The sequence below is a fragment of the Pipistrellus kuhlii genome, unplaced genomic scaffold (genome assembly GCF_014108245.1).
Source record: "Pipistrellus kuhlii isolate mPipKuh1 unplaced genomic scaffold, mPipKuh1.p scaffold_m20_p_17, whole genome shotgun sequence".
Lineage (NCBI taxonomy): Eukaryota > Metazoa > Chordata > Mammalia > Chiroptera > Vespertilionidae > Pipistrellus > Pipistrellus kuhlii.
The window spans coordinates 24,376,276-24,403,807 of NW_023425482.1; the positions used below are offsets into that span (position 1 = coordinate 24,376,276).

The window sequence follows — 27,532 nt, forward strand, 5'->3', positions numbered from 1 at the left end:
TTCAGGCTTTGAGTAGATATGGTCAGGCTGACTAGATTCCATATAATTTGATTTTTTTAGGCTCATTAGATTTTAGAAAATGATAATTCTTTACTATCTATTATGATATATAACTCATATTAATTTATTTCAGTCCTTCCATACTCTGATATCATATTCCCATTTGAGAAAAAAATCTTTATAGTAAGCCAATAGACTTCAAAGAGATAGTGTGTAACAGATCGTGCAATATGTGCTGGGTTGTTTACAATGTTGATACTCTTCTCTAATAAAGTGCATGTGTGTTTGTGTGTACATGTATGAATGCAGGGCATGGTTGTTATTGTAAGTTGATACTGAGTGAGCATTTGAAATGAATATTAAATAAATCTGTACATAATTCCTCTGAAAGTATGTCTCCATAATTATGATTCTGTTTTATAAGGGGTTTAAGTGGAATTGCATTATAAAAATAATCTCCAGAAATTTACTTCCAGTATTTTTGAATCAATCCTGTTTGAAATAATTAAGGGGAAAATAAAACCTAAGGATTTAGTAATAGAAACATAATGCAATTTGTTGGCAGGATGAGAGATTCTGCAAAGAAGACTTAGATCACCACTGGGGGCATGGAGATAATAAATTCATTATGGAAGTTTACTTCCTTATCTCTTATAGTATGGAGAATGAGGAGATGTACAAGAAAATTAAAAACATGTACTTAGGGCTGTGAAAGGAGAGAATTGATATTTTTGAGTTCCAAATTCAGCAGAAGCAATATAGTTGAATGATGAGGCATACCTTTAACAAAGCAAATGAAAACCCCAATGGATATACATACAACAACAACAAACAATAAAGAATAGATCTGGCCTGCATGGCTCAGTGGTTGAGCATGAACCTATGAACCAGGAGGTCATAGTTTGATTCCTGGTCAGGGCACATGCCTGATGGACATAATTACCAAGAAGAAGTACATGGGAGGCTTTTGGTGTGCTGGTCATGCTAGATATCTTGCAGGCTTGATCCCCAGGAGTTGGTGTGCAGGAGGCAGCCAATCAATGATTCTCATCATTAATGTTTCGCTCTCTCTCCCTCTCTCTTCCTCTCTGAAATCAACAAATATATATATTAAAAAAAGAATAGAGGTAACAGAGAAAAAAAGTTGTAAACATAAGTAAATAATTAAAAGTAGGCTAAGTAACATATTAATAGAAAAACAAAAAATATAACATTTTCATTCTCATCCAGTACCACCTTTTCATTTATAAGCTGTCTTTATATGTGTGTATGCAGTTATGCGTTGCCTTTATTTAGAACATAACTGTTATAGTTAATAAAATATATAGTATCTAAGAGGTTTATAAAGTCATTTCTCACCTCAGTGGCTTCTACAGCATTTCCCCAGAGGATCAAAATGTTAGGCCGTGAAGGTGGTTTTCTGGCCTTGAACTCCCGTGAGCTGGAGGGAAGATACTGAGGCCTCCCTGTAGATACACAGGGAAAGGGTGGGGGTGACCTCACTATTTCCAGGTTCACTTAAATGAAGGTAATAAACAAGAGACCCTCACATGTCCTCCCCATTTAGAAAGCACTTGGAAGTCGGGTGGCCACATAACATGCTTTTTTGTCAGTAGGAAAAAAGACAGGGACAGTAAGGACCTAACCAAAGTCACCTTTTAAGAGTCCATTTCTCCGGGGAGTTCAAGGAATTTGCAAACATGTGCAAATCCACCATTTTCTCAGTGAGAGGAAGTGCCGGATTCCTTTTCGTGAGAGAGCTACTCATTGAATAGAAAAGCTAAGACATCCATAATAATAAAAGCATAATATGCAAATCAATCAAATCACCAAACAGCAGAATGACCTTCTGGACAACCTTTTAGATGACCACGCTACGACACTAACTGGTACCAGACCAGCCAAGGTTGGTGTGATGTGATTGGTGAGGGGTCAGGCCATTGCCACATGATTGACCTGTAGAGGGAGGCCCAAGCCACTGGCTAGCAGAGTGATGGATAAATTGGGGGACTCCATGATCGCCCCCAAAGGGGAGGCCCAGGCTATCCTGTGGTGGTGCTGCAGTGAGTAGCCTGGGCCTCCTTCTGCAGGGGCAATCCATGGAGGAGCCCTGGCTGGGTGGGCAAGGCCTACCTCTTAGGGGAGATTGATCATGGGGCTCCCAAACTGAGAGGGCACAGGCCAGGCTCAGAAACCCCACCCCCAAGTGCATGAATTTTGTGCACTGGATCTCTAGTACTAGTATAAGCTTTGTTCCCGTGACAACAAAGCCACCATCTGATTATAGTTCTGATTTTATTCACAACCACTATGTAAATATGACAGCTTTTAAGGAGTAAAATAGTGTGATTATTCTTTAAAATCTGGCTTGCTGGAATTTTCACAATCCTGTCATAAAAAAATTATTAAAATTCTGGTGGTCAGTGATTCTTTCTATGCACACTAGAAGGCAGAGATTTCTTGGTATGTATTTGAGGCACTCACAGGACTATGTGTGAACCAGGGCATCAATATAGTTGCTACAAGAGTAAAAGGATAAAGCATAAAAAATATACTGTAAAGAGAAAAAACAGTCAAAATATTCTTGGTAGCCTGGTTTGGCTCAGTGATTAGAGTGATGGCCTATGGATTGAAGGGTCCCAGATTGGATTCCTGTCAAAGGTATGTACTCTCTTGCAGGCTTGATCCCCAGCCCTTCTCGAGAATATGTGGGAGGCAACCAATTGATATGTCTCTCTTACATTGATGTCTCCTTTTTTGTCTATCCCTATAAAAATTAATGAAAAAATATCCTTAAGTAAGGATTAACAAAACACACACACACGCACACACACACACACACACACACACACACACACACTAATCCTGGATCCTGGTAGTATTCCTACTCTGCTAATGTCCATTGATTATTATATTCCAACTTTTTTTGGATGCTAATATCCTATGAACTGATAAATCATCGCTACTGATTTAGAAATTACCAAACCATTTATGGGGAAAATATACCTCAAAACGTTTTAACTTTAGTCAGTAATGAGCTCACTCCCACTGCTGAAATGATTTTCCATGATGTTTCAAATTCCCATCAGTTTCATTTTAAATTTCCTAAGTTGCCAGCTCCCCGATCACATATTCAGTTCACATCTTCCTACTTTGTGAACTTCCACTGTGCCTCCATCCCCCACTCAATTATAAGTTCTCTTATTTTGCCTTGCCCTGTTGACTGGAATTTACTGCTCCGGGCTTCTACCCTTCTGCTTATGGAAGGCTCAAGGATTATTTATTGAGCCTCACTAGTATATCTAAATTTGTCACATTTTTTCCCCTGTCTCTTATAGTCTGAAATGGAGAGGCTGTTTACCTCAATCGATGACTGAAAACAGCAGCTCATGGAAACTAGTTTGAAGCAAATTCCCAAGTAACAGACTTGGCAGCATTCCATTACCTTTGATTATAAAAGGGCAAAATTAATGGGCAGTTCATGAGGCTATGTGACAGAGAGGTGACGGGGAGTCACTGTGATTCAAATGGCAGAAGTCAAAGGGTTGTTTATCCTAGCTGCCATGTCAGTCTCTCTTTCATCAGATGTAAAAACTGTCTGACTCTGGCAGCCCACTGCAGTGAGCCCTTCCTTCTAGACCACTTAGTCGCATCTCTGGTGTTTGGGAAAGTAATCTTTAATGAATGCTAATCAAGTTTCTAATTATAATATCTTAATGTTTGTGTATCAGATGAAAGGCAAACATTTTGGGGCCAGTCACAAAGGACATGAATAATTTTTCTTAGAAGCTTAATTAATGAGTTGTGTTGCTCTACAATATCTTGAAAATTTGAACTGCCATCATTTCATTAATTTAGATAAAAGTGAGTTTTCGGCATTTAATGATGACATGTTGAAAATGATGATAAGTTGCAAAGTTTTTAATCATGCACATTTATTTAACAGAGACAATAATAACACATTCTGAGGATATTTGGGGTATGTGGGGTTCTGGAATCATGTAGGGTGTAGGAGGCAAGGATGGAGCTCCAAACTATCGTGTTTCCTGCTAACAGGATATATTCCTTTACTCTTCAGTAGCTACTCTTCAGCTCATGGTCAGGCTAGAGAGAGAGATAAATCTTTAAGCATATAATCATACCTTATTTTAAGTAATTATACCTTATTTATCGAATTTACTCAAGTAGATAAAGCATGAAATGTAAGTTCCTTACCTTAAGGTCTGGTGCTATACTTTTAAATAAAACTTTTCCTTTCATCAAAAGTTGGGAGTGCATGCTTCCTCTTTGAATAAAGAATGGATTAATCCATTAGATATAAGATAGTAAAGAGAAGGGATTTATCAGGTGACATATTTAAGGCCATTGGCTTGATTTGGGGAAAGAGAGATTATGTTTCATGACTGAGGTGGCTGGAATTTCAGAGGAGAATAGTCATCCATCCTTAGGTAATCAAATTGGAATACTGGAGGGTAGCCACGCTAGTTAACCAAATGTAAATCTTGTAGCATTGCCAGTGGGGTTAACCAAGTATAGATTTGTAACATGGCTCTGGTCATTTGGTGGTGGTGCTTTAGAAATACCATCATATTTAAGAAAAAAACAAAACAAAACACAGTGATGAGTGTTTGAAGGTCTTAGAGATCGGAATGTAATCAATTATCAAAAAGCAGATTTGATATATCAAAAGCAAGTTGATTTCTTTACCTTCAGAAGTCAAACGCTTCCCCCCTCATGGGTTGCTGATAAATATTTAGTGCCACAGAAACACAAATAAATAATTGGCCATCCCCAATGCATTAGGCATAATTTACAAACATCAAAAGACTCTACAGTCAGAGTCAAACTATTTTATTTACTACAAATAAAAAAAATCATCAGATGACCCAAGTCAGCAATGTATTAATGGGCCAGATGTGTGTGTGTGTGTGTGTGTGTGTGTGTGTAACTTTTTAAATTTAAGGGTTTGAGGATTAAGGATTATGTATTAAATTATTTGCTATTGGGATTGACCTGGAAAGATTAGAAGATTATTATGTGTGTACATTGATGAAAATCTTTATGAAAATGAAAATATTAAAATGACTTGGGCTTATGTTATCCAAAACCATCCCAAGGTCAAGTTTTAATAAAAATATTATTCATAAAAAACATGATCCCCCATCTTTAAGATTATTATTTTTTAATCACTGTGAAGGACCAATTAACAATTGATTTGGTTCTGCCTTTATGCTGGGTTTTTGTTCTTCTTTAACAGATAGCCTGTCAAAGGAAGGATAGCACAAAATTGGGTTTTATTCCACCCATGATAAACAAAGAGATAGATCTTTGTTGCATACAGCACTTTTTTTTATTCTGTCTAATGGACTTTATTAATAAAATAAAGCTTTCTTTATCAGGGAAACCTTTTAATGATTCAGAGCAAGACTCCAGCAAATGGTGTTTGGAAGAATAATCTACACTTTTTTTTAAGCAGGGAAGCCCTGGCTGTTTTTTCTCATTGAGTGGTCAGACTTCATAGCCACCATGTTGAAACCACACCCTTCCCTCCTCCCCCTCCCCACAAGGGGGGAGTTGAAACAGACACTCATGCTTTCAAGAACAGTTGAGTTGCACGTTACAATGAAATGCCCTGAATGCTGATGTTATCTTTTCCTTCCCATAGGGAACCACAGTCAGATATCACGAGTACCTGTTGCTATTAAAGTGCTGGATGTCAATGACAACGCCCCTGAATTCGCATCCGAATATGAGGCATTTTTATGTGAAAATGGAAAACCCGGCCAAGTAAATATCTCCATGTTGTTAATGCTGATATGTTTGTATGCAACTGTCTCCTATTTGACTAACCTGCGTGAGAGTGTGCACCTGCCTTCTTTTCGGTCCGCAGAATCACAGGCAAGAAACCTCCGGGTGGAAACAGAGAGGGATTGTTTTTCTTTCCTCGCTAAGTAGGACTAGATTGGCTCAGGGAGTGGAACAGCCTGCTGTGCTGTGACCCCAGAGCCAAAGAACTAACTTATGCTATTCCAGGGTCTGGATGAGAGCAGGGAAGGGGCCCACAGAGTAGCCTTCAAATGACAGGAAGCAAGGGGGAAGCTCATGGGGAGGGAATGCTTGGCTCACGTCAAACGTAGAAATAACACAGAACAGTGGGACCCGGGTCAACAGCTCTCTGAGGGTGTAGGAAGTGAATTTTGAAATCTGTAAAAATGTAGTTAATTCATCTTGACATAAGATAAACAAGGGGTCTTAGACATGTAACTCTAGTATCTGATAATTGTGTGTTGATGGAATTTTTTTTTTTACCTGTTTCATGTAGTATAAATAGAAACAATTAAGAAAGGGGGTGAGGTAGAGGGCAGAGAGGTAAGGAGGTGGGAGGGAGAAAAAAAGGGAGGAATGGAGAGAAGGAGGGAGTGGTGAGGGTGAGAGGAAGAAGGTGTAGGGAGGAAGGGAAGTTATGAGGGAAGGTTGGAGGAAGAGAGTTGTAAGCAAGAACAAAACAAAACAAAACCTGCTATATATACTCTGAATGTCCAAATGGAAATAGTGTATGTAAAGTTCTGAAAAACACAAATGTAATAGATTTATCTGAACAAGGTACCAAAGTACTGTATGTTTAAGAAATTTATCATTTTTCAACTTACTAATTTATTTCTGGATGGTGACATTTTAATTTAAATAAACAGCAGCTGACAGCATGACACTGGAGTTGTTAATCCAACTATTCTTGTGCCTCACGTGGGTGTTAGGAATTAAACTTACTATTTGCTGAGCAGTTTACCTGACAGGAGTCAGATTTTTTTTTTTTTCTGTCAAAAGAAAGGATTAATACACTGGCTTTATATTTTTCATTTATTACAAAAGATCAGTGTGTTACCATCCTTTAAAAACAGTGGACATTTTCTCCTAGACTACTCTCATATATCTGAACTATTAGCATTGTTTACCAAAATAGCACATACACACACACACACACACACACACACACACACTGAAATTGTTATAAAACTGATTAATTTCAAGCAACTAGACAATATGAATGTGTTCTAATCAAAGCATTCACTTTTTACAATGCTATAATCTTTTAAAAAATAATATTCTAATATTTGTTCCAATGTTTCTTAATTTGTAATGTGGAACTGCTCTCTAGCATGTTTTGAACATTTTCATTTGTGATCCTCTAAAGATGGAGTGTGTTTATATATACAGGGTGGGGGAAAAATAGGTTTATAGTCGTTTGTATGGAAATGAATAAAATAACACGAATAAACAGGGTTTCACATACTCACAACTGTAAACCCACTTTTACGCCACCCAGATAAGTATGTCATATTTATTTAGCGAAGATGGCGGATTGAATTGGCAGAGAGTTTGATCAAAATATACAAAATATATGCAGGTCCCTTTCAAAACTATGTTTGTGAGATCCAGATCATTGCTGGGATAATGTAGCCACTCACAGACTTATAAGTTTGTCCCTTTCAATCATACAGAATCTGTCAAATGCATTAGGATTTAAATAAATCGCCATTGTTCATGCAAAACTTATCGCACAAGTTGAGAGAGTAACAGCATCAACATTGCAGAAATCCAACATTGCCTTCACTTGTGGCATTGACACGCATGCCTTCTGAACCCCAGGAATCTGGATTTTAACTGTTTCCAGTGGATTTTAACTGTTTCCAAGGTTTTAATGATTCCTTAGCGGTTCTTATCCTCTGGGAAGGAGCGGGGGGATCAGGTTATTTCATCACCTTTCCTATGCAAGAGCAAAATAAAAGAGAAAAGTTAATTCTTTGTTTTATAATTTTTGCAGGTTAAAATGACTCTTTTTGTCAAGAGCTGTTTATGTTGTGTGTGTGTCTACTGTACTAGCTCATCCTCAAATGAATCTGTTTAGGCAGATCTGTCAAAGGTTCATTTTTACATGGAAAGATGAGATCTTTGGTTGTTCAGCGTAATTTTTGGACTGGTTTATACACATGCAATCATCCACCTCCTGAATTTCCCGATTTCTTTGTGCGATTCAGAAGTCATATTTGGTTCGTTGCATCACTCCCAGTCACTTTCAATAGATCGATTATCTAATTTTTATATTTAACTTTTTCCAAAAATTCATTATTGTTACCTACACTAGTGTTCACTTATATAAGTTCAACACAGATAAAACTTTCAATCATCTCTACTCACACCCCACAGACCACTGACTCGTTTTCCAATTATAATGTCCATTCTCAAATGATCAAAAACAAATGTCAAACATTGAATTAGCACCAGAGTCGTAGTCACTCAATATTTTTCAGCAATTGATGTCTGCTTTACAGCAGCCTTAGAGGAAGGAGTGCAGTTGACTTTGAAATCTGGTTTGCCTGGAAGGTGTGGATTTAAGGCTAAATTCTGAGGGGATCAGCTTCTGGGGAGATAGTGCAACTGGAGGTCATTAGCAGTAATCAAGGGCAAGCCATTCAGAATACCCAGTCCAAAGACTTCTGGACTGAGAGAACCTCAAAGAGGTTTTTAAAGCATCTCATAAACTCAAAGCCAATGTCAACATGAATGTAAATAATTCTTTTGTGCTTGAATAGTGGATTGAACTCATAAACAAAATACTAAATAAGAAAGAAAAGAAAGGAAGGAGGGAGGAAGAGGTGGAGGAAGGGAGAGAGGGAGGGAGGGAAAGATGGAGGGAAAGAAAGAAAGAGAGGAAGGAAGAGAGGGGAAAAGGGAGGGAGGGAGGAAGGGAGGAAGAAAGGAAGGAAGGGAGAAAGGAAGGGAGGGAGGGAGAGGGAGGAAGGAGATTAAGAACAAAAGAGAGGAAGGAAGGGAGGAAGCCAGTTTCATCTTCTCTAGGTGTAGCTTTGCATTTCATGGCATATCTGTGCTAAAATTGGCAGATGTTCACTTTGAAAGTAGAGCTGCAAATCATATAAGCCCCAGCACCTCCTCATAATTCTGAAATGAAAGATGACTTTTTCTTGAATTTGTTCCCTTAAGAGAATAACCTTGTGACACAGAGAAATTGTTCCCATTCCATATTATACAAAATCAACATGAATCCCTTCTGGTTATAATTCTTTTAAATCTCCAATATACAACTATTTAAATGTTAAAAATACAAATTCCATGGTATTTTCTGATTACGAGTATTTTTTTTAATTCTAATAATTATAAGTAATTTATCTTAAATAAAAAGATAGAAGATGGTGCACATCTTTAACCTCTAATTTGATGATGGTCTGATAGAATCGTCTACACATTACTTGGCCCTCAGTTATCAGGAAAAATAAAAAGATGCTCTCCACTCACTTGACATAGCTAATTTCAAAATTTGATATAAAAATATATGCCTGCTATTTCCTTTGTCTAATGGAATGATGGAATGGTAGGCTTTGGACAGCCAATCAATATGAATTGAACACTAACTATATGCCAGGACTTGACCTGGTATTGGGGATCTAGTGGCAAACAATGCCCTACCCATCGCTCTTTTTCTCTCATGGGGTATTCTCTCTGGCAAACACAAAAAAATGTTAGGATTGCATGAAAATACCTCAAATCCTCATGGCAGAAAGGAGCCAGAAGAGAGAAAAGAAATGGAGCTATCTTAATGACAAGACCTCCACCAGAGACAGGAAACATCTGTCAAGAATTCCAGAGGAGTCAGCTGGGAATAGCCCTGGTGCTGCCTGGAGAGAGTGGTCACGTGGCTGGACAGGTGCAGGAGCAGATGTGGAGAAACCATCATTCTGCCTGAGAACACCACACTTGGAACCACACCTGAGAGAAACAGAACTTCAGCGGCCAGTGTTGGCCAGAGGGCCTTGCATCATTCTGTTGTCCATCTTGGTCTTCCAATATGAGCTTTCTAGGATTTTCTTTGCAATGCCAGCCTCTTGTATCTCATACAGAGAGAACTGGGGAAATCTGTCCCAGATGGTGCATTGACACAGGGACTGAACAAAAATGTTGTATTTCTAGGAGTGAATCAAGGTCTCGTGTTGAGGCTCAGAGAATATTGGAGAATTATTGTTTGAGAATACGGTAGGCGACAGACGGCTTCAGTTCTTTTTCCTCCAGGAAGGAGCTTCCCTGTTACTATAAATGAAGCTAGTGGAGGCTAATTTAAGCTTCATCACCAGCTATAGAAGTTGAGATGTACTATTTGGAATCAAGTTAATTATGTCTGGGTTAAAAAAGATTCTGATTTACCTCTTTTAATATCTTCTTTCTCTGATCAATACTGCAGTATATAAAGTTAGTTTATCATAGGAATATCACAGGCACCCCCCCCCCTAAAAATATAGAATAACCATTACTACTACATAGGATCTAGCCAATGTTTGGTGTGTAATGCATAGTCACAGAATTTTAAAATCATGATTGTCATTTACTTCATTTGGCAGTGACAAATAATTCAATAATTATTTTCTCAGATATTACCATGGAAACACTCATTCTACTCACAGACACGCAGCACGCAAGCTAACCCTCTTCACATGAAAAATCATTCATCCATTTATTAAACTGTATTTATTGTGCATCCTCAAGATGCTAAATATTCTCATATGAACCTGGAGAAACAATATGAGAAAGACCAAAAATGTTCTCTCTTCTAGAACTGTTTTTAAAACTGATTTTATAGAGGAAGGGAGAGGAAGAGAGAGATGGAAAGTAATGACAGAGAAACATTGACTGGCTGCCTTCTGCACGCTCCCCACAGGGGATGGAGCCTGCAGCCTGGGCATGTACCCTGCTGGGAATTGAACCATGTCCTCCTGGTTCACAGGTCTATGCTCAACCATTGAACTACGCTGGCTGGGCATGGAACATAATAAGGAAGAGAGATTATATAAAAGTAAAATGAATAAATGATAGTTTACCTTTTGAAAACTGGGTTGAAGAAACAGTAATGCAACTAATCTGGAGGAAACAAAGGAAAAGCAAAGATCTATTTTATATAGTGTTGTCTAAGAAAGTTACCTTGTGAATGGGTATCACTGAAGCTGAAACTGAGCAATGAGAAAGGGCCAGGCATGCCAGGAGTGGAGCAGACCTGCTAGCCCACAGGATAAGCCTGAGCCAGGACCCTGAAGGGAGAAAGACCTGGGTTTGTCTGAAGAATTGAAGACGTCAGTGGCTGAACATAATAAGTGTAATAAGCAAGTATAATAATAAGAATGGAATAAGCAAGAATGAGATTGGACAAAAAGAGTTTTACATTTGAATTAAATACACACACACATGCATAATCAAACAGAAGGAGCATTAAGAAGACTACTTGTCCAGCTGGCATGGCTTAGTGGTTGAGTATCGGCCTAAAAAGCAGGAGGTGATGGTTTGATTCCTGGTCAGGGTACATGCTTGAGTTATGGGCTTGATCCCAGTGTGGGGTGTGCAAGAGGCAGTCAATCAATGATTTTCATCATTGATGTTTCTAAATCTTTTCCCCTCTCCCTTTCTGAAATCAGTAAAAACAGAAGACTGTAAGTGGCAAAGATGAACACTAGTCTGGTCTAGGTGGAGGCAGCAGAGATGGAGAAGAGGGATTACAACAGCTGCATGAATAAAATAATATATGCAGACTCGAGGCCCATTGCACAAAGATTCATGCAAGAATTGGCCTTCCTTCTCCTGGCTTCGCTCCCAGCTGCACAGGAGCCTATAAGTCTTAGTTCCTGGTTGGAGCACTGCTCCTGTAGCTCCCTCTGTCCCCTGCCCTCCCCTTAGCAGTCTTCATGCCTACATATGCAAATTAACCCACCATCTTTGCTGGGTTAATTTGCATACCCACTCCTGATTGGCTAATGGTTTTTTCACAGAGGTGTGATCAATTTGCATATTTCTGTTTTATTAGAGTTGGTATCTAGCATGTACTCATTATCCCTGAGAAGTTGGCATGGCCATCACATGTCTCAGATGTGGGAGCTGAGGTTAGCAAAGAGAAAGGCTCTCCCCTAAGCCCATGGAACATGGCAGAAATGGGGTTTCAAAGCCGGTTCTTGAAGGTGCCCAGGTCCCAGCACTTTCTCTAGTCTCACTACTTCCCGAGGGAACAGATTTTGAAATTCCATTGCCTGCATTATAAAGATAGTAATGAGAATGAGATTCTGACTCAGAGTGAGCATTTTTGAAAGAAAACAAAAATCAACTCCTGCGATCGATAATGCTTTATTCAAAATCAGTCCATGAAAACTTAAGTGAAAATAAATAAAGCTTAATAAGAAAAGTTAAGATAATTATCTCTTGCTAAACACCAGCAATGGATGAGTTTGCTGCTTCATTTATTTATTTTTCAACTCTTGTTGGTCTTTAATAAATGCAAAACAATGAAATGCAATTACTGCATTTTATCACCATCATGAAACAGTAAATAGAGGGGAAGTAATTTTAACTTCCCTGCCAGCAGGCACCTTTCAGGACCTGTCTGCATACACAAGAGGGAGACAGGGTTGGTTTTACAGTGGATGAAATTGATGGCCTCGACCAAATGCATAAAGCACTATTTTCATTTTATTTTGGCAGGAGTAAGGAGATGGTAAATTAGTGGAATGCATAAAGCAATATTTGAGAAAATCATTTGTAACAAAGCATATTTCAAGAGAGCCATTAGTGGAAGTATGACTTTTCGAGTACAACTTTGACAGAAGGAAAAGCATAACTTTAAAAAATATCGTGGAAAATTTGACACTAGAACCATCTAAGTGTGAGTCACAGCTCTACCATTTACTTGTTCCTTATCTTTGGGCCTCAGTCTCTCTTCATTTAAACTCTCATGTGTTAAGGGTATCTCATGTTGTAGGTGCTCCATGAGTAATTGTTCTAATTAGTAGTATTTATTTCAACTAGTCTCATAGTCTAAAAGCAAAATATATTTTAGTAGTATTGTTATTTGTTGGTCTTTTTGTCTCCTTGTTTTATTATTTATTTTTATTGAATTTATTGGGATGACATTGGCTAATAACATTTTTATAGGTTTCATGTGTACAATTCTATATTATATCATTTGTATATTGTATTATGTGTTCACCACCCCAAGTCCAATCTCCTTCCATCACAATTTATCTTCCTTTATCCTCTTCTACCTCCCCACACCTTTTCCTCTGATGGCCACCATACTGTTGTCTGTGTCCATGAGTCTTTCCTTATTTTTTCTTTGCTTACTTTATTAGTATTGTATTTGTTGTTTTTATTTTTCTTGTTATGTCTTCATGAGCTTTGATTTGGAGTGAAACGCCTTAAATGAACTCTAAGCGAATTACTATAACAGGACAAGCTAGTCCCCTATGTTGGAATAACTCCTCTTTGGTCAAACATTTTCTTGTAGAATGTTTCTTGTATTTACAAGTATTTTATTTGTTAAGGGTGAGGGAAAGGGCCCTATTTAATTCCTCCACATATGAATTGGTGAGTTTATAGAATTATTATTTTTTTTAATCCACTAGAATCAACTTGTAGGAACACACACCATCTACATCTTTTTTGAGGTCACACTTGCAGCTTCTGTGTGTGGTAGCTGAACATCTTATGTGAGCCAGATGCCACATCTTTTACTCTGGCCCTAACCTAAATGAGAATGATGACCACAGAAAATGGTGCAAAGGATTATTTTAAATTTGGGGGCTGTTACAGATTGATGTATTCCCCTCATTTTATTGTCAACCAACAAATTACTGAAGAAGAATTTAGGATGGGAGCGAGGTGGGCACATGTGTATGCTTGTTTGTTTCCACTTGCTCATGAAGGCCATGCTTATGAGCATGCCTTTTGGAAAAAAGTAGAATTGACACTAGATTGTGGAAGCTTTTAGGCTTGCTGCTAGTGACATAAATTGGGTAAGATCTGGTACCAAGTGAAGCTCACATGTTATTTGAATGACAGAGAAGCAAAAAGAAAGTGTGATAACCAGCAAGCTATCTAGACACAGCACCTTCCCAAGGTCTTTACAAGGTTTTCCAGGCTTTTATAACTCAGATGGAGTTTTAGATGATAGTGTTTCTTTAAAAAAAAAAAAAAAAAAAAAATATATATATATATATATATATATATATATATATATATATATATATATATATTGATTTAGAGAGAAAAAGAAAGGGAAAGACAGAAATAACAATGATGGGAGAGAATCATTGATCGGCTGCATCCTGCACACCCCCTACTGGGGACCGAACCTTTCAACCCAGGCATATGCCTTGACCCGGAATCAAAACATGACCTCTTGGTTCATAGGTCGATGCACAATCACTGAGCCACACAGGAAGGGTGGTGATAGTGTTTCCTAAATTGAGTGCCTGAGAAACACTTGTAGGGTATAGAATGTCAATATATGGTGTGATGTGGTGTGTATGTGTGTGTGTGTGTGTGTGTGTGTGTGTGTGTGTTTGACCTAATAAGTTTGGGAACCACTGTGTTAAACAAAGTTAATTACTATTATTTTTGTTGGTTTTGTTTAGCCATAAGATTCCTTTGCATTTATAAATACACCAAAGGACTATAGGCATCTAGCAAAGAGATCTGATTATAAAAATCTTTCAAATTTCCTTCAGAGAAAACCATAGAACTAGTGGTAAATGGAACTCAGTTGGGAAAATCCTGCTCTAGGAAAGTAAACAACAGGATACAGTTTCAGTGGAGGAAGTGATGTTTATAATGTACAGGAGGCATCGGGAAATATTGCTGCGAGGTAACAAAGTAGAAGATAGAGAGAAGATAAGAGTGAAGAGGCAGTTGAGACTTCAAAGCTGTGTTAATAACTGTGGGCTTTATCCTACTAATGAGGTTTTCAAAGCAAAGAGAGTGCTAGAGCGATTTAGAAAAAAAAAATGATCATTTCAGAGGTGAATACAATATACATAAAATATTCAGGGTCCAACAAAATAAAATATGGGGCAGGAGGAGCTGGAAAATCTAAATTTTGTATAAACACATTTTCCTGGAGCCCTTTCTCTGTATCATTTGACCTCAACTTAGTTTTAGTAAAGGAGGGGAGAGTGAGAAGAGACTGAAGTGGCAGAGAATGTTGGAAGGGCTAAGGTGAGTTTATGCAAGAAAGGCCTGGATGTCCCCCATAGGACTGGGGACTTCACTGTGTGTTTGGAAGACTCACATACAGCCTCATCTCCATCCATTCCCCTGCTGTGTTGTCTCTGGGCCAGACCTCTCAGGTACATGCTCTGAGTGGCCATCTAATGCTTTGTAAAGGCAAATAATTTATTCATGCAGAAAAAAATGGGACATGAGGAAACACTTTTGGTAGAAAAATTAGTCTTGGTAAAGACAGACTACTATGCCAATTATATTTTTAAAAATCCAGGACCTATATATTAAATGGATATGAATGGTGCTAATATGCACTAGATTATACATATTGAAATAATTGGGCTATTGTATGAATTTTATTATAATTTCTCACATTTCCATTATTTTCTCCTTTTTATAAATTTAACATCAGTGTTATAACTGGTTTATCTTGTATGCATAATTGAATGCATGGCTCAGTAGTTGAGCGTTGACTTCTGAACCAGGAGGTCATGGTTAGATTCCCTGTCTGGGGATTCGATCACCAGTAGGGAGTGCTCAGGAAGTAGCCTATCATTGATTCTCTGTCATCATTAATGTTTTTATCTCTCCTTTTCCATTTTTCTATGAAATCAATAAAAAGAAAAAGAAATAGAACTTAGCATTTCAGGAAAGTTCATATTGATAATCAGAAATAAATGATCAGCAGAAGATGCAGTAGAAAACCAAAAATCACTACTGTCTGTCCTACACCACCTTTGACTTCCTCTTCTCTCCTTCACCCCCTTCCCACCACTTTCCAAATCACTACAGAAAAATCTCCTAAGAAAGAGAAAGTTAAGTTTTACCTAAGAAAGTGACTATTGCCCTAGCTGATTTGGCTCAGTGGATAGAGTGTCAGCTGTGGAGCAAAGGGTCCAGGGTTTAATTCCGGGCAGGTACCTTAGTTATAGGCTCTTCCCCGCCAGGGCCCTGGTCTAGACGCATGTGCATGCAAGAGGCAACCAATCCATGTGTTTCTCTCACATTGATGTTTCTCTCTGTCTTTCCCTCTCTCTTCTACTATCCCTAAAAATAAAATAAAAAATCAATGGAAAAATAGCCAGACACTTTTGCAATTGCAGAGAGGGAGAAACAAACAAAACAAAATAGAAACTCATCGCCTGAGAACAAAACAAATCAATGAACAGTATAGACAGGAACTGATAGGAGATATTCTAATAGATCCCATGATAGTTTTTTTGTTGTTAAAAGAGCAGATAATCATAAATGTATTTGTTGGCTGGCTATTTGCCTTTTAAAAAGTTACTGACAGTAATGGCCTACAGCTATTAAATATTTTGTAATATATTTTTATTGATTTCAGAGAGGAATGGGAGAAGGGGCGATAGATAGAAACATCAATGACGAGAGAGAATCATTGATTGGCTGCCTCCTGCACGCTCCACACTGGGGATGGAGCCCAAAACCCTGGCATGTGCCCTGACCAGGAATTGAACCAAAACCTACTGGTTCATAAGTCAACGCTCAACCACTGAGCCACTCTGACCACTATTAAATATTTTTTAGTAAATATAAAATAGTCTAAAATAAAGTTTAATAAATTCTGCTAATAAGTATCAAACTTAGGCTTAGTGTTATTGATAAACAATGAATAGTTTTTTTTTTGTTTTTTTTTAAACAGAGTCTGAATTATGATATGGCTCTATGATGCTCATTGTTTTCTGTGTCATGCCTTCGAAAGGTTATTTCAAATCAGTAGTCTCAGACAAACAGAGCCATCTGCTGCCATAGAAACCTAAGCAGGGCCCTGGAATTCACTTCCTTTTCCCAGCATCCATGTATACTTAGGTTTTCTGACAGAGAGGTATATGAGCTTTCAGCTTCCTTTTAAATTATCCCACAACAAGTTACTAAACATTAGATTTTTCAATTGCATTCTAACTTTATTGGTGGAAAGAAGAATATTTTAACTACATGCTTTACATATACTCTAAAAAACCTGTGTACTCTTCAGAATTGTTTTTGTCATTTTCATGAAATACCTGTCCAATTATTTATAAACTAGAGGCCCAGTGCACAAATTCATGCATGGGGGGGGGACGGCCAGCCCACTCTGATCCGAGTGAGAGAGGAGGTGATTAGGGGTGGGGCCAGCTAGGGAGAGGGGCTGTGGGCGGTTGGCCAGCTGGCCCAAACCCCACACAAACAACTGTAGAGGGAATAATTTGCATATTAGCCTTTTATTATATAGAATTAATTGATGTCATAGTAGCTCTCCCCGGGAAATGTGTGCGGCCTTTCTTTGCCGTCTCTTCTGTGTGCCTGTAAAAATATCTGTGTAGAGGAACACTTCCTTGCATAAACCTGTTCTTTTTCTTCTATTGATTAAAGCTGACTGTATTCAGATGTTCTTACATCAATGAAAATCTTGGCCTTTTTAAGATGGGCACCTAATGCATTTTAATGGCAGAAAGTCCTACCAAACGTCTACTCAGAGATAAAATGACCAAACAGTGGCCATCTGCATGAAAATAAAACGAGGTGTCAAAAATGGTTCCAGCCAAAGAGTTAGCCATTTCCAGTTCACAGGCTCTTCGGAAGTTGATTTACAGATTTACCGTTTCATCCCTTTTCCCGCAGCACATTCTGCACTGAGCGTGGTGTGAGGTTGACAATGCAAAGGCTCCTGATGAATAATAATGTGGGAGCTCTCAACCCCAACCCCCTCCCTGTGCTCAAAACAGTTCTGAGACCTATGCATGCAGCAGAAGCACAGTCCTTCCTAGAAGACTGTCTAGGATACAGACTTCTAGATCCCACCCTGACACTTTGTGGTTGAGTAGGCTTTAAGAAGGTGCACAGAATTCTTGGCTTAAATAAAGGGCGGGAAAAACATGTCCATTGCAGGTGTAATGTTTGTACCAAACTTCTGAGATGTGGTATAAAAGGCAATTATGCTTCTTTATTTGAGGTAAGCTAAATAATTATGTTTTTATGGTTTGGGAAATGGTGGCTTAATCAAATAGCTTCTGTAGCTGTACTAGCCAGCATGTATGAGTCTTTTTCATATAGATTACTTATAATCATTAAGAAAGGTATTCTCTATAGCAGCTCTACCTACTAACTATACTATTAGAATCATTTAGTTATGAATGATTTCCACCATAGATTTTCAAGAAATCTTCTATTTGCTTTTATTCTTTTAAAAAATGATTTTTATTGATTTTAAGAAAGAGAAGGAAGTGGGGGGGAGAGAGAGAGAAACATTGATGGGTGGGGAACATTGATCAGCTGCCTCCTGCATGCCCCCTACATGCCTCCTACCAGGGATTGAGCCCTCAACCCAGGCATGTGTCCTGACTGGGACTCAAACCAGCAACCTTTTAGTCCATGGGACGACATCCAACCAACTGAGCCACACCAGCCAGGGCTATTTGCCTGTATTCTTTATATGTGCTCACATGCTTCAGAGTTGCTTCTTCGGAAAGTGCAGCCAGGAATAGAAGTCCTTTGGAAGCAAAATTGGTTAAAGGGATGCCACACCTGCTCACCAGTAACTCCTTCCCGCTCTGCTGCCTAAAAGAAGGCTCTTGTCACATTCTTCTGATCAATATTTGCATATGCAGGCTGTCCCCAAAAGAGTTACCTGTGGCCTTAGCCAGTTTGACTCAGTGGATAGAGCATCAGCCTGAGGACTGAAGGGTCCCAGGTTCGATTCCAGTGGAGGGCATGTACCCTGGTTGCCAGCACATCCCCAGTGGGGGTTGTGCAGGAGGCAGCTGATCGATGTTTCTCTCTCATTGATGTTTGTAACTCTCTATTCCTCTCTCTCCCTCTCTGTAAAAAATCAATTAAAAAAATAGTTAACCGTGTTTCACAGCTTCTCCTCTGGTACCTTTTATTCGTTCATTTTTATAAAAGTGGAATGAATCCCAGGGCATGTCTCCACACATGTCAATGTGCTAGGCCCATGGTCGGCAAACTGCGGCTCTAGAGCCACATGCGGCTCTTTGGCCCCTTGAGTGTGGCTCTTCCACAAAATACCATGGCCTGGGCAAGTCTATTTTGAAGAAGTGGCATTAGAAGAAGTTTAAGTTTTAAAAAATTGGCTCTCAAAAGAAATTTCAATCATTGTATTGTTGATATTTGGCTCTGGATGAATGAGTTTGCCAACCATGGTGTTAGGCAACTATATATAGCAGACATATGGCATTTTCTTCTAGTCCGATGAGATTGGGGACCTCCTTAGATAACACTTATCAAGGTGCTATGCCATTCAAAAACCAATAGTGACCCTAAAGTCAAAAACAATAATAATGATGGTGACTAAATTTCATTGAGCATCTGACAGGAATTCACATCAGTAATCAAAGCAACCCTAGCAGATTTTTCATTTAGGAAAGCAGGGAAACTGAGTCTCAGAGTTTGGTGTCAGGCAATGAGCAAAAGGTGAAATGATGACTTCTATCAAAACGGCTTTATTTCAGAGTCCATGTCCTTAATGACTGTGTCTCTTTCTGAAACCTGAATTAGATCTTGGGCTACTTTTGGTTGTTATTGACATTGCATGAGGTCCTTAACAGAAGTAAAACATCTACCAAGTCAGATATGTTCCATTTTAATAAAAGAGAAGTAGAATAGAGAGATTATTTCACTTATGCCTCAGATAACCGTACTGCATTGCTTTTCACATAGCATGCGCCACATACAATGCAAATTTCTGCAGCTGCTAAGAGTGATCTGAAAGTGTGCTTCTCAAATTGTCTAGATTAGTGGTCGGCAAACTGTGGCTCTGGAGCCACATGCAGCTTGTGAGCCGCGGTTTGCTGCTCTGTTGACTAATGAGTTTGCAGACCACTGGGATAGGGGCTTAATCACAAGGAACAACAACAGCCTGTAATTATTGGAATCGGGAGTCTAGGTCAGTGGTCTGCAAACTCATTAGTCAACAGAGGGGCAGTTTGCCAACCTCTGGTCTAGATGAGAAGTTCCAAGGCAACGATATGGCTTTCTTAAAAAGAAGCCATCTATTTTTTCCCTCGTTAGTGACATTGGCAGAGTTGAATGGGGTATGATTGTTCTAACAGACATAACATTTTAAGCATCATCATTGCGGTCTCTAAACTTCATCCACGTGAGAACATTTCCCTGTTAAATGTTGGATGGCGAATCTGATATCTTGACAGTCATGCTGCACAGTCATTCCTTGTAGAAATGGTGTTGTAGTTGTTCATCATGAAGCATGAGCTACCATTTGTTTTCTACAGTAACGTTTGCCCAGGGTTTCCGATCGAAGTGATTAATATCACAGAACCATAAATGAGGATTATTAAGCTAATTCTCTGACATCCCGAGAAATAACTTCACCCAAAGTTAATGCAGCTTTGCAAATGCAATGAGCACATTCAAGCGACACCCGAGTCTGCGTATCTGTGCAAACAGTTCTCTGTGTAGTGCTAATTCTTCTAATCCCTGTAATTTATTCATCTCAGGACACACTCCCAAGCGCTGTTTGCATGTCTTAGCCACTCACTTTGACAACAGTATTCATTGGTGGGTGAGAACAGATGCAAGTCTTCAGAAAGCTTTGTTGCAATGACATTTGTGCCAAGGAACATTCTAGTTGGCAAACAAATGCAACCTGATGAGAAATATTAAAGAAGCATTGTGAGGATTCAAGATTTAAGTCCTCAGAAGGAAGGCAGGGGAGGGTGGGGGTAAGAGGGAGAGACCAACCAAAGCTGATGCATGCATATAAGCCTAACGAATGGATACAGACAACAGGGAGGTGAGGGCATGAGTGGAGGCGTGGGGGTGGGGGACAATGGGGGGATAAAGACACATATGTAATACCTTAATCAATAAAGAAATTTAAAAAATATTTAAGACCTTTCTTTCCAAGACCGTCATCTCAAAGGCCGCACTACCATCACTGTGACAATTCCAAATCTCATTCAAGATGCCTGTATATTCTCAGATTGGAAAGAAACATATAACTGCCCAGTGGAAATTTTCAAATACCCTTAACTATGCTATTTCCAGCCCCAGACACCCAATGGACACAGAGGTAATGACCTCAATTTTCATCAACTCATCAAAGCTGAGGTTTTAAAGTGATGAGTGTTTTTCCTTATTCTTGGCTCAAGCCATCCATGACCATTTAGAAAATTGAAAAAGATTAAAGGTGGTTCAAACCATCTATGTCATCAGAAAAGCACCGATGTCATCAGAAATGCTGACGTCAGCTTTTATGTTTCAGGTCATTCAAACGGTGAGTGCCATGGACAAAGACGATCCCAAAAACGGACATTATTTCTTATACAGTCTTCTTCCAGAAATGGTCAACAACCCGAATTTTACCATCAAGAAAAATGAAGGTAAATATATTAGCATTTTGGAAGGAGGTGCCCTATAACTTGGAAAATAAGGTGTGAGTTCATACTATGACTGAACATATCAATACAGTAAGTTCTGAGCAGTCAAAACTCCAGCTTATTAGCCTCATGGCATAGTAATTACATCAATTCCTCTTTCCAATATTGAAACAGTAGATAAGCAAATTATTTATGTGCATGTGAATTTCATCCCAGCTTATACCTCAATCACTTTCTTTTTGAAAATGCACTGTAAGTTTTAACCCTTATGGAAGTTCCAGGAATTTTGAGTTACTGACATGACTGTTAGGGGAGGATCTGGCATATACTTTTCAGTTGTTAAGATGAACATACTATGTACACTCACATCAGAAAGAAATATACCATCGTTTCTTACAAAAGCTTTAGGGAAAGCCTATTATTCCAATGGTGCCTGGTTTGTGAGTACACATTAGAGGCATTTGTTTTAAACCTGTATACCAATGTTGATAATAGAAATTACAACAGAAAATCCTGCTTGAATGACACTCCTTATCAGTGTTATTTTGGAGCTAATATGATCCGATTTTATTTATAAGTCTTTAACTGACAGAGGACATTTAATGGATAGGATGTCCCCCCCAAAAAATGCCCACTTTGAATAATGATAAAGACAGTGTTTATTAAAATGTACTTCATTTTCAAAATGGGACTAGCAGCTGTTAAAATATGTATACATTTTGGGGGGACACTCTGTGTGTCATTAGTTGCTGAGAACCAAGTTTCGATTAAGTGTTTCCCTTAATGATTGCCTGTTACATATAAAGGTCATAGATCACTATAAAAAGTCTCTCTGAGGGGAGGCGGTTTGGGGGATGGTGTGGGAAAGGTGGAGGGATTGAGAGGTACTGACTTGCAGTTAGCAAATACGCACGGGGATATAAAGTACAGCATAGAGAATGAAATCAATAATATTGTCGTAACTATATATGGTGCCAGGTGGGTAGTGGAGAAAAAGTCTGTACATTTTTGTTGCCCTAGCCGCTGTCTATTTAACAAGGAGTTTTTAACTGCTCCTTTTGGCTTGGATGTGTTTAAATCTAAATTTCAGCTCTTCTAGAATGAGTAACAAAATAAATGTATTGTCTCAGGCTGTCTTCTGACTTAACAATAGGCGATTGTTTAGATTTATGAATGGTCTATGTAAAAGCTGTGCTCAATCAGAAGAGTAAAATTTGGTTCATGGCAATCATTTGGATTATCCACTAGGTCCCTATTTCAAGGAGGTAGTGAATGTTGGCACAGTTCCTTTATGAAAGAAAATAACATTTTAGGCTCCTGTTAAATATAGTATGGCCTTCCTTTTGAACGTATTGCTATCATTGGGCATGCTTTGATAAATGTGGGCGCATCACAGACAAGGAAATGAGGAAGTCATTATAAAGTTATTACTCATTTATCTGGCTTCCATGATTCTAAACTCTACAGAGACGAAATCCTGCTTTCTCCTCAGTCACAAAGCACTCATTTGTTGGACTACCCTAATTAAGAACTCCAGTCCAAGTACATCACCTTTGTTTTTTAGTTAATAGTCCCCAAGACTTCTTTTTTTCTGGAAGCCATGTAAATATGGCTAACATGAAAACCCCCTCAGAAATTTCAAACTGAGGTGGAAGTCTATGCCCAAGGACCCATGTTTACTTTGTTTTTTGTTTGTTTTGTTAATCCTCACCCAAGGATGTTTTTTCCATTGATTTATTTTTATTTTTTAATCTTTATTGTTGAAAGTATTACATATGTCCCTCTTTTCCCCCCACTGATCCCTTCTAATCCACCCCTCCCTCCCAATACCAGGCCTTCACCACCGTATTGTCTGTGTCCCTGGGTTATGCATATATGCATACAAGTTCATTGGTTGGTCTCTTCCCACCCACTCTTCCCTGCTTTCCCTCTGAGCTTCAGCAATGTGTTCCATTGGTTTTTAGAGAAGGTGGAAAGGTGGGAGGAAGAGACACAGAGAGAAGGAAACATCAATGTGAGAGAAAGGGATGGATTTCTTGCCTCCTGCGCCCACCCTGACCAAGCTGGGGATTGAGCCTGCAACTGAGGCATGTGGCCCTGACCAAAATCCAACCTGGGACCCTTCACTCCCAGGCTGACTCTCTAACCACTAAGCAAATCAGCTAGAGCTCCATACTTACTTTGATTGTGAGCTAATAGGTACCAGCCATTAATTTTGCATAGAAAATGTCCTACATTAAAAAATTCCCTGTGGAGAATTTTGTTGTTGTTGTTGTTGTTGTTTTGTGTTTTTTTTATCTCAAAGTTTCTGAGTTTCTGGAGTTTTCTGTGTTTCATGTACTTTCAAGACATGCCCATTATAGGTAGGGCCCATGGAAGGCACTAAATAGATATTTGAATGGATGAGAAGTTGTTATTGGGTATCCGTGAAAGCATGGATTTGTACTGTATTCATTATTCCCTAAACCTTTGAAAGAGGATATCTCAGTCCTACCATGAATGAATGTCATATGTTTTCTCTAATTTTTTGAACTAGTAGAAGTAAACGATTTTATAGTTTAGTTTAGTTCCATCAGACATATCAACAAACCCTGTAATAGAATATTTAAAGGCATATGGATTATCTGTTTTATTTTGAAACTAGAGAATGGAAACTACAGAAGTGTGTGTGTGTGTGTGTGTGTGTGTGTGTGTGAAATAATTGGGGGGAAATGATGTCAGCTACTGCAAAATTACGCAGGACAGAAAGAACACTCTTTGTGCCACAATTGTGTCTTTTAAATTGTTTATTTATTTGGCAAAGAATGGCCATATAAGTTATTATTTCAACTGGGACTTTTTTTTTTTAAGTGAAAGGGGTTGCTATTTGCATTTATATTGGTGCCTGTAAAAACCATAAACCAGGACTATCTTGTAGAAACTGGGACATATGTTCACTGCGATTATGGATTTAGGATCCAAATATTTAACATCTCCATAGAATAAGCTATGAACCCACAGGTCTCTGGAATATCTCCCTTTTTCTGTATTAGAAATTCATGAATTTTTCTCCATAGACCACTCTTCTTGGTATCTGAATAGTTACTGTGAAATAGAAAAGCAATCCGTCTCTTCTTAACATGTAGAAACAAAGTAATAGAAAGATATTGTCAGATTTAAAATATTGGAGACACATAGCTAAATAGATAGCTTGTGAACTTATTACTCATTCCTTGTTATTAATGATGGGAGAACACACACACACAAAATTAACCAAAAGTCCAAATAATAGACATTATTTATGTTAAAACTATGGCATATTTTCTGTTTAAAACATGGCAGGAATCAAATGGTATAATATGGTGAGAATTATTTTTTTCATGATAGACTTTAAAGTGATCAATAGCTGATGTTTCTCTATTGAGCACATCATAATTTACAAGACCCTTCCCACTTGATGAAGGTTAAGATTTTGCGATAGTCAAAGTTTTCAAATTCATCATTGATGGGTGGCTGGCCCCCCTTTTAAATGAGATCTTTAAAGGAATGGTTGCAGTACTTGGAATTTTCTAAGAAACTCACAGCTGTGTCTTTCAACTTGAAGTCACTGTGATCTCCTTCTCTCATCTAGATTGGTCCTACTGCAATTTTCAGCCGACTAATTCAGAATCAAAGACGAAATGAGATAGAAATTAGCTGTCTCTTATCTCCTACACAGTTGAGTGATTTCACATAGAATTCTCTTTTTGAATTTATGAGAATCATATATCTGCCAGAACAGGAAAGCAACCTTTAATAAGAATAAAGGTGAAAGCAAAGATCAAAATATGTTGAGTCATTTCTATTACATGTACATACCAAACCATCATATCGTCTGAATTGTCTAAGTTAGATGACCCCAACATCCGTTCTCCAGTTGGGAGTATTTATAAACAAAAGGAATTTTGCTGACCACATTTCAAAATTTGTTCCCATTCCAACCATGAAAATGGAAGATAGTCAACAATTAAATATAACGTACTGGGCAGTTCCAGGACCATTTACATTTCCCCAGGAATATCTTGCTGAAAGTTTGAGGTCTGCAGAAACCTGATCTTATCCATCCTGCACATTGTAGGTAAAAGACTTGACTGGAATTGCCAGAAAGCAGTAATGAAAGTAGAGTCTTCATGTTTTATACTGAAGTATTTGAATCAGGTATGTAGAGAAAGCTCTGCTTGCTAAGGAGGGCCTATGTGAAGAAAAGAAGTAGATGTTGTACTTGGCCTTTATTATAGGTGGTTAGGCTTAAGAAAGAACAGCAGGGGGACTAGAGTGCCTGATGACAGTAATTTTTTTCTCTCTTCTCAATGAATGTTTCTTCCTCTTCCTCTTCTTCCTCCTCCTCCTTCTCCTCCTCCTCCTCCTCCTCCTCCTCCTCCTCCTCCTCCTCCTCCTCTTCCTCCTCCTCCTCCTCCTCCTTCTTCTTCTTCTTCTTCTTCTTCTTCTTCTTCTTCTTCTTCTTCTTCTTCTTCTTCAAAATTCTACTGATAAACATTTCACTATAAAAGTAATTATGGCCATTGGTCTGAATAATATAAATGTTGATCAGAGCATTGGAATAAACACACCTTGGATTGTCTCAATGTCCACAATATGATCGCCTTTTGAAGATACAATTCATACTTGGTTTTGTAGGATTCCTATTTTAACCTATTGGCCAACTTCAAGAAATATGTGTTTTATGTCTTTTTATCCTCTGGAAGCATCCCTTGTAAGAGCACTGGCTACAGGCGAGTTATTTTAAGCCTCAGTTTCCTCATCTGTACTAACAATGCCCATCTGCCCCATAGGTATGCATGGGTATGCCTATGCTGCCATGGGCATGCATAACCCAGGGCTCAGAGAGCCCTCAGCACAATGCCTGGCATATAGAAGAGCACACGTCAGTAAATGGGACACGATGTTCATGATATGAAACCATTCATTCCTAGATTCCCATTCTATGGCCCATCTCCTCTAGCTTATTATCCACAACCAGGTCTCTTGGCAGCTGTAACACCATTGACATTGGGATGCCCTGAAAGTGAGCTCACTGGTGATAGTGAAAACTCAGGTCCTCACTAGGTTGCATTGTAAGAAATCTGCTTAGTGATGTGCTGCTGTCATAAGGGTTTCATCATAGAAAGATACAAGGAAAAACAAAAAAGGAAGAGGAAGAGAAGGTGGGAAAATAATGACAATATTTGCCAGTCACGGAAATAGCTGCAGGGTTTCTGGGTCTGATTGAATACGAAAGCTTTTTCTTTTTTTCTTTTTCTCCTTTGCCAACATGAAGCTTGGCTTGCTTCACACCAGGGCTAACCCCCACTTCCCATGGTTAAGGTTACTTTCCATTCTAGCATATCAACCTTCCAACACACATACTCTGTGGGAATTCTTTTGCATAAGCTGAGAAATTAGACAGGTCTTTCTTTGCTCTTTTGAATCATGTCAGCTTATGTCAGAGTTCTCTTGTCACAAAACTCAAACTTGCTGCCTGGTAATGCAGGTGGGTTTCCCTGATTCCAACCCAGCTGGAGTTGGCCCCCTCCGTCCTCCATCTCTCTCAGGTTGAGCCCTCAGGCGCGCCTCTCCCGTGCTCAGCATGTAGGGGTAGAGGCAGAGTCCCTCTTGTGTTCACCTGAAGTCAGCTGTGCCCCATCTGGGCTGAACTGAAGCTGAAAGGGTCACCTTGGTAAGCCCTTAGCCCTTTCTCTGGCCACTTCGGACCTCCTTGAGTTCTCCCATCACTCAGGGTGCTTTGGAGCAAACAGAGGACTTGCTGAAAGAGCATTTCTTTCCCCCAGTGGCCTTTACAAAAGCCTCCATCCTTCAGCTAAGCAGATTCGTTATTGCTGGGTTTCCCAGGCAACCATACCCAAGCAACAAATGAACACGGTATGCTTGCATGCCTGTGATAATGAACACCTATGTATGTGTGTTTCTAGTCATGCTGACGCCATCTACTCTGCTCACATGTGGGCTTTTTCACACACCACACAAAGCACCAAACAGTGACCAGAGGCCTTTTTTATCTAAGGTGTCAGCACTTACAAATATGAAGCAAAGCGCTTGATCTCAAGGTTGAATCCTAAGAGGTAATATTCATGTGCATGAAGCAGGAGACCCAC

At 38.9% G+C, this 27,532-nt stretch overlaps 1 protein-coding gene across 2 annotated transcripts in view; it reads left to right on the forward strand.

Annotated features, from left to right (window-relative positions):
- CDH8 (cadherin 8) overlaps positions 1-27,532 on the forward strand; it is a 290,013-nt gene that overhangs the window by 225,302 nt on the left and 37,179 nt on the right. For both annotated transcript variants that reach the window (XM_045582826.1, XM_036440793.2), the window contains exons 8-9: positions 5,666-5,787; positions 21,287-21,404. In XM_045582826.1, the coding sequence (XP_045438782.1) occupies positions 5,666-5,787; positions 21,287-21,404 (240 nt within the window). The remainder of the gene's footprint in view (positions 1-5,665; positions 5,788-21,286; positions 21,405-27,532) is intronic.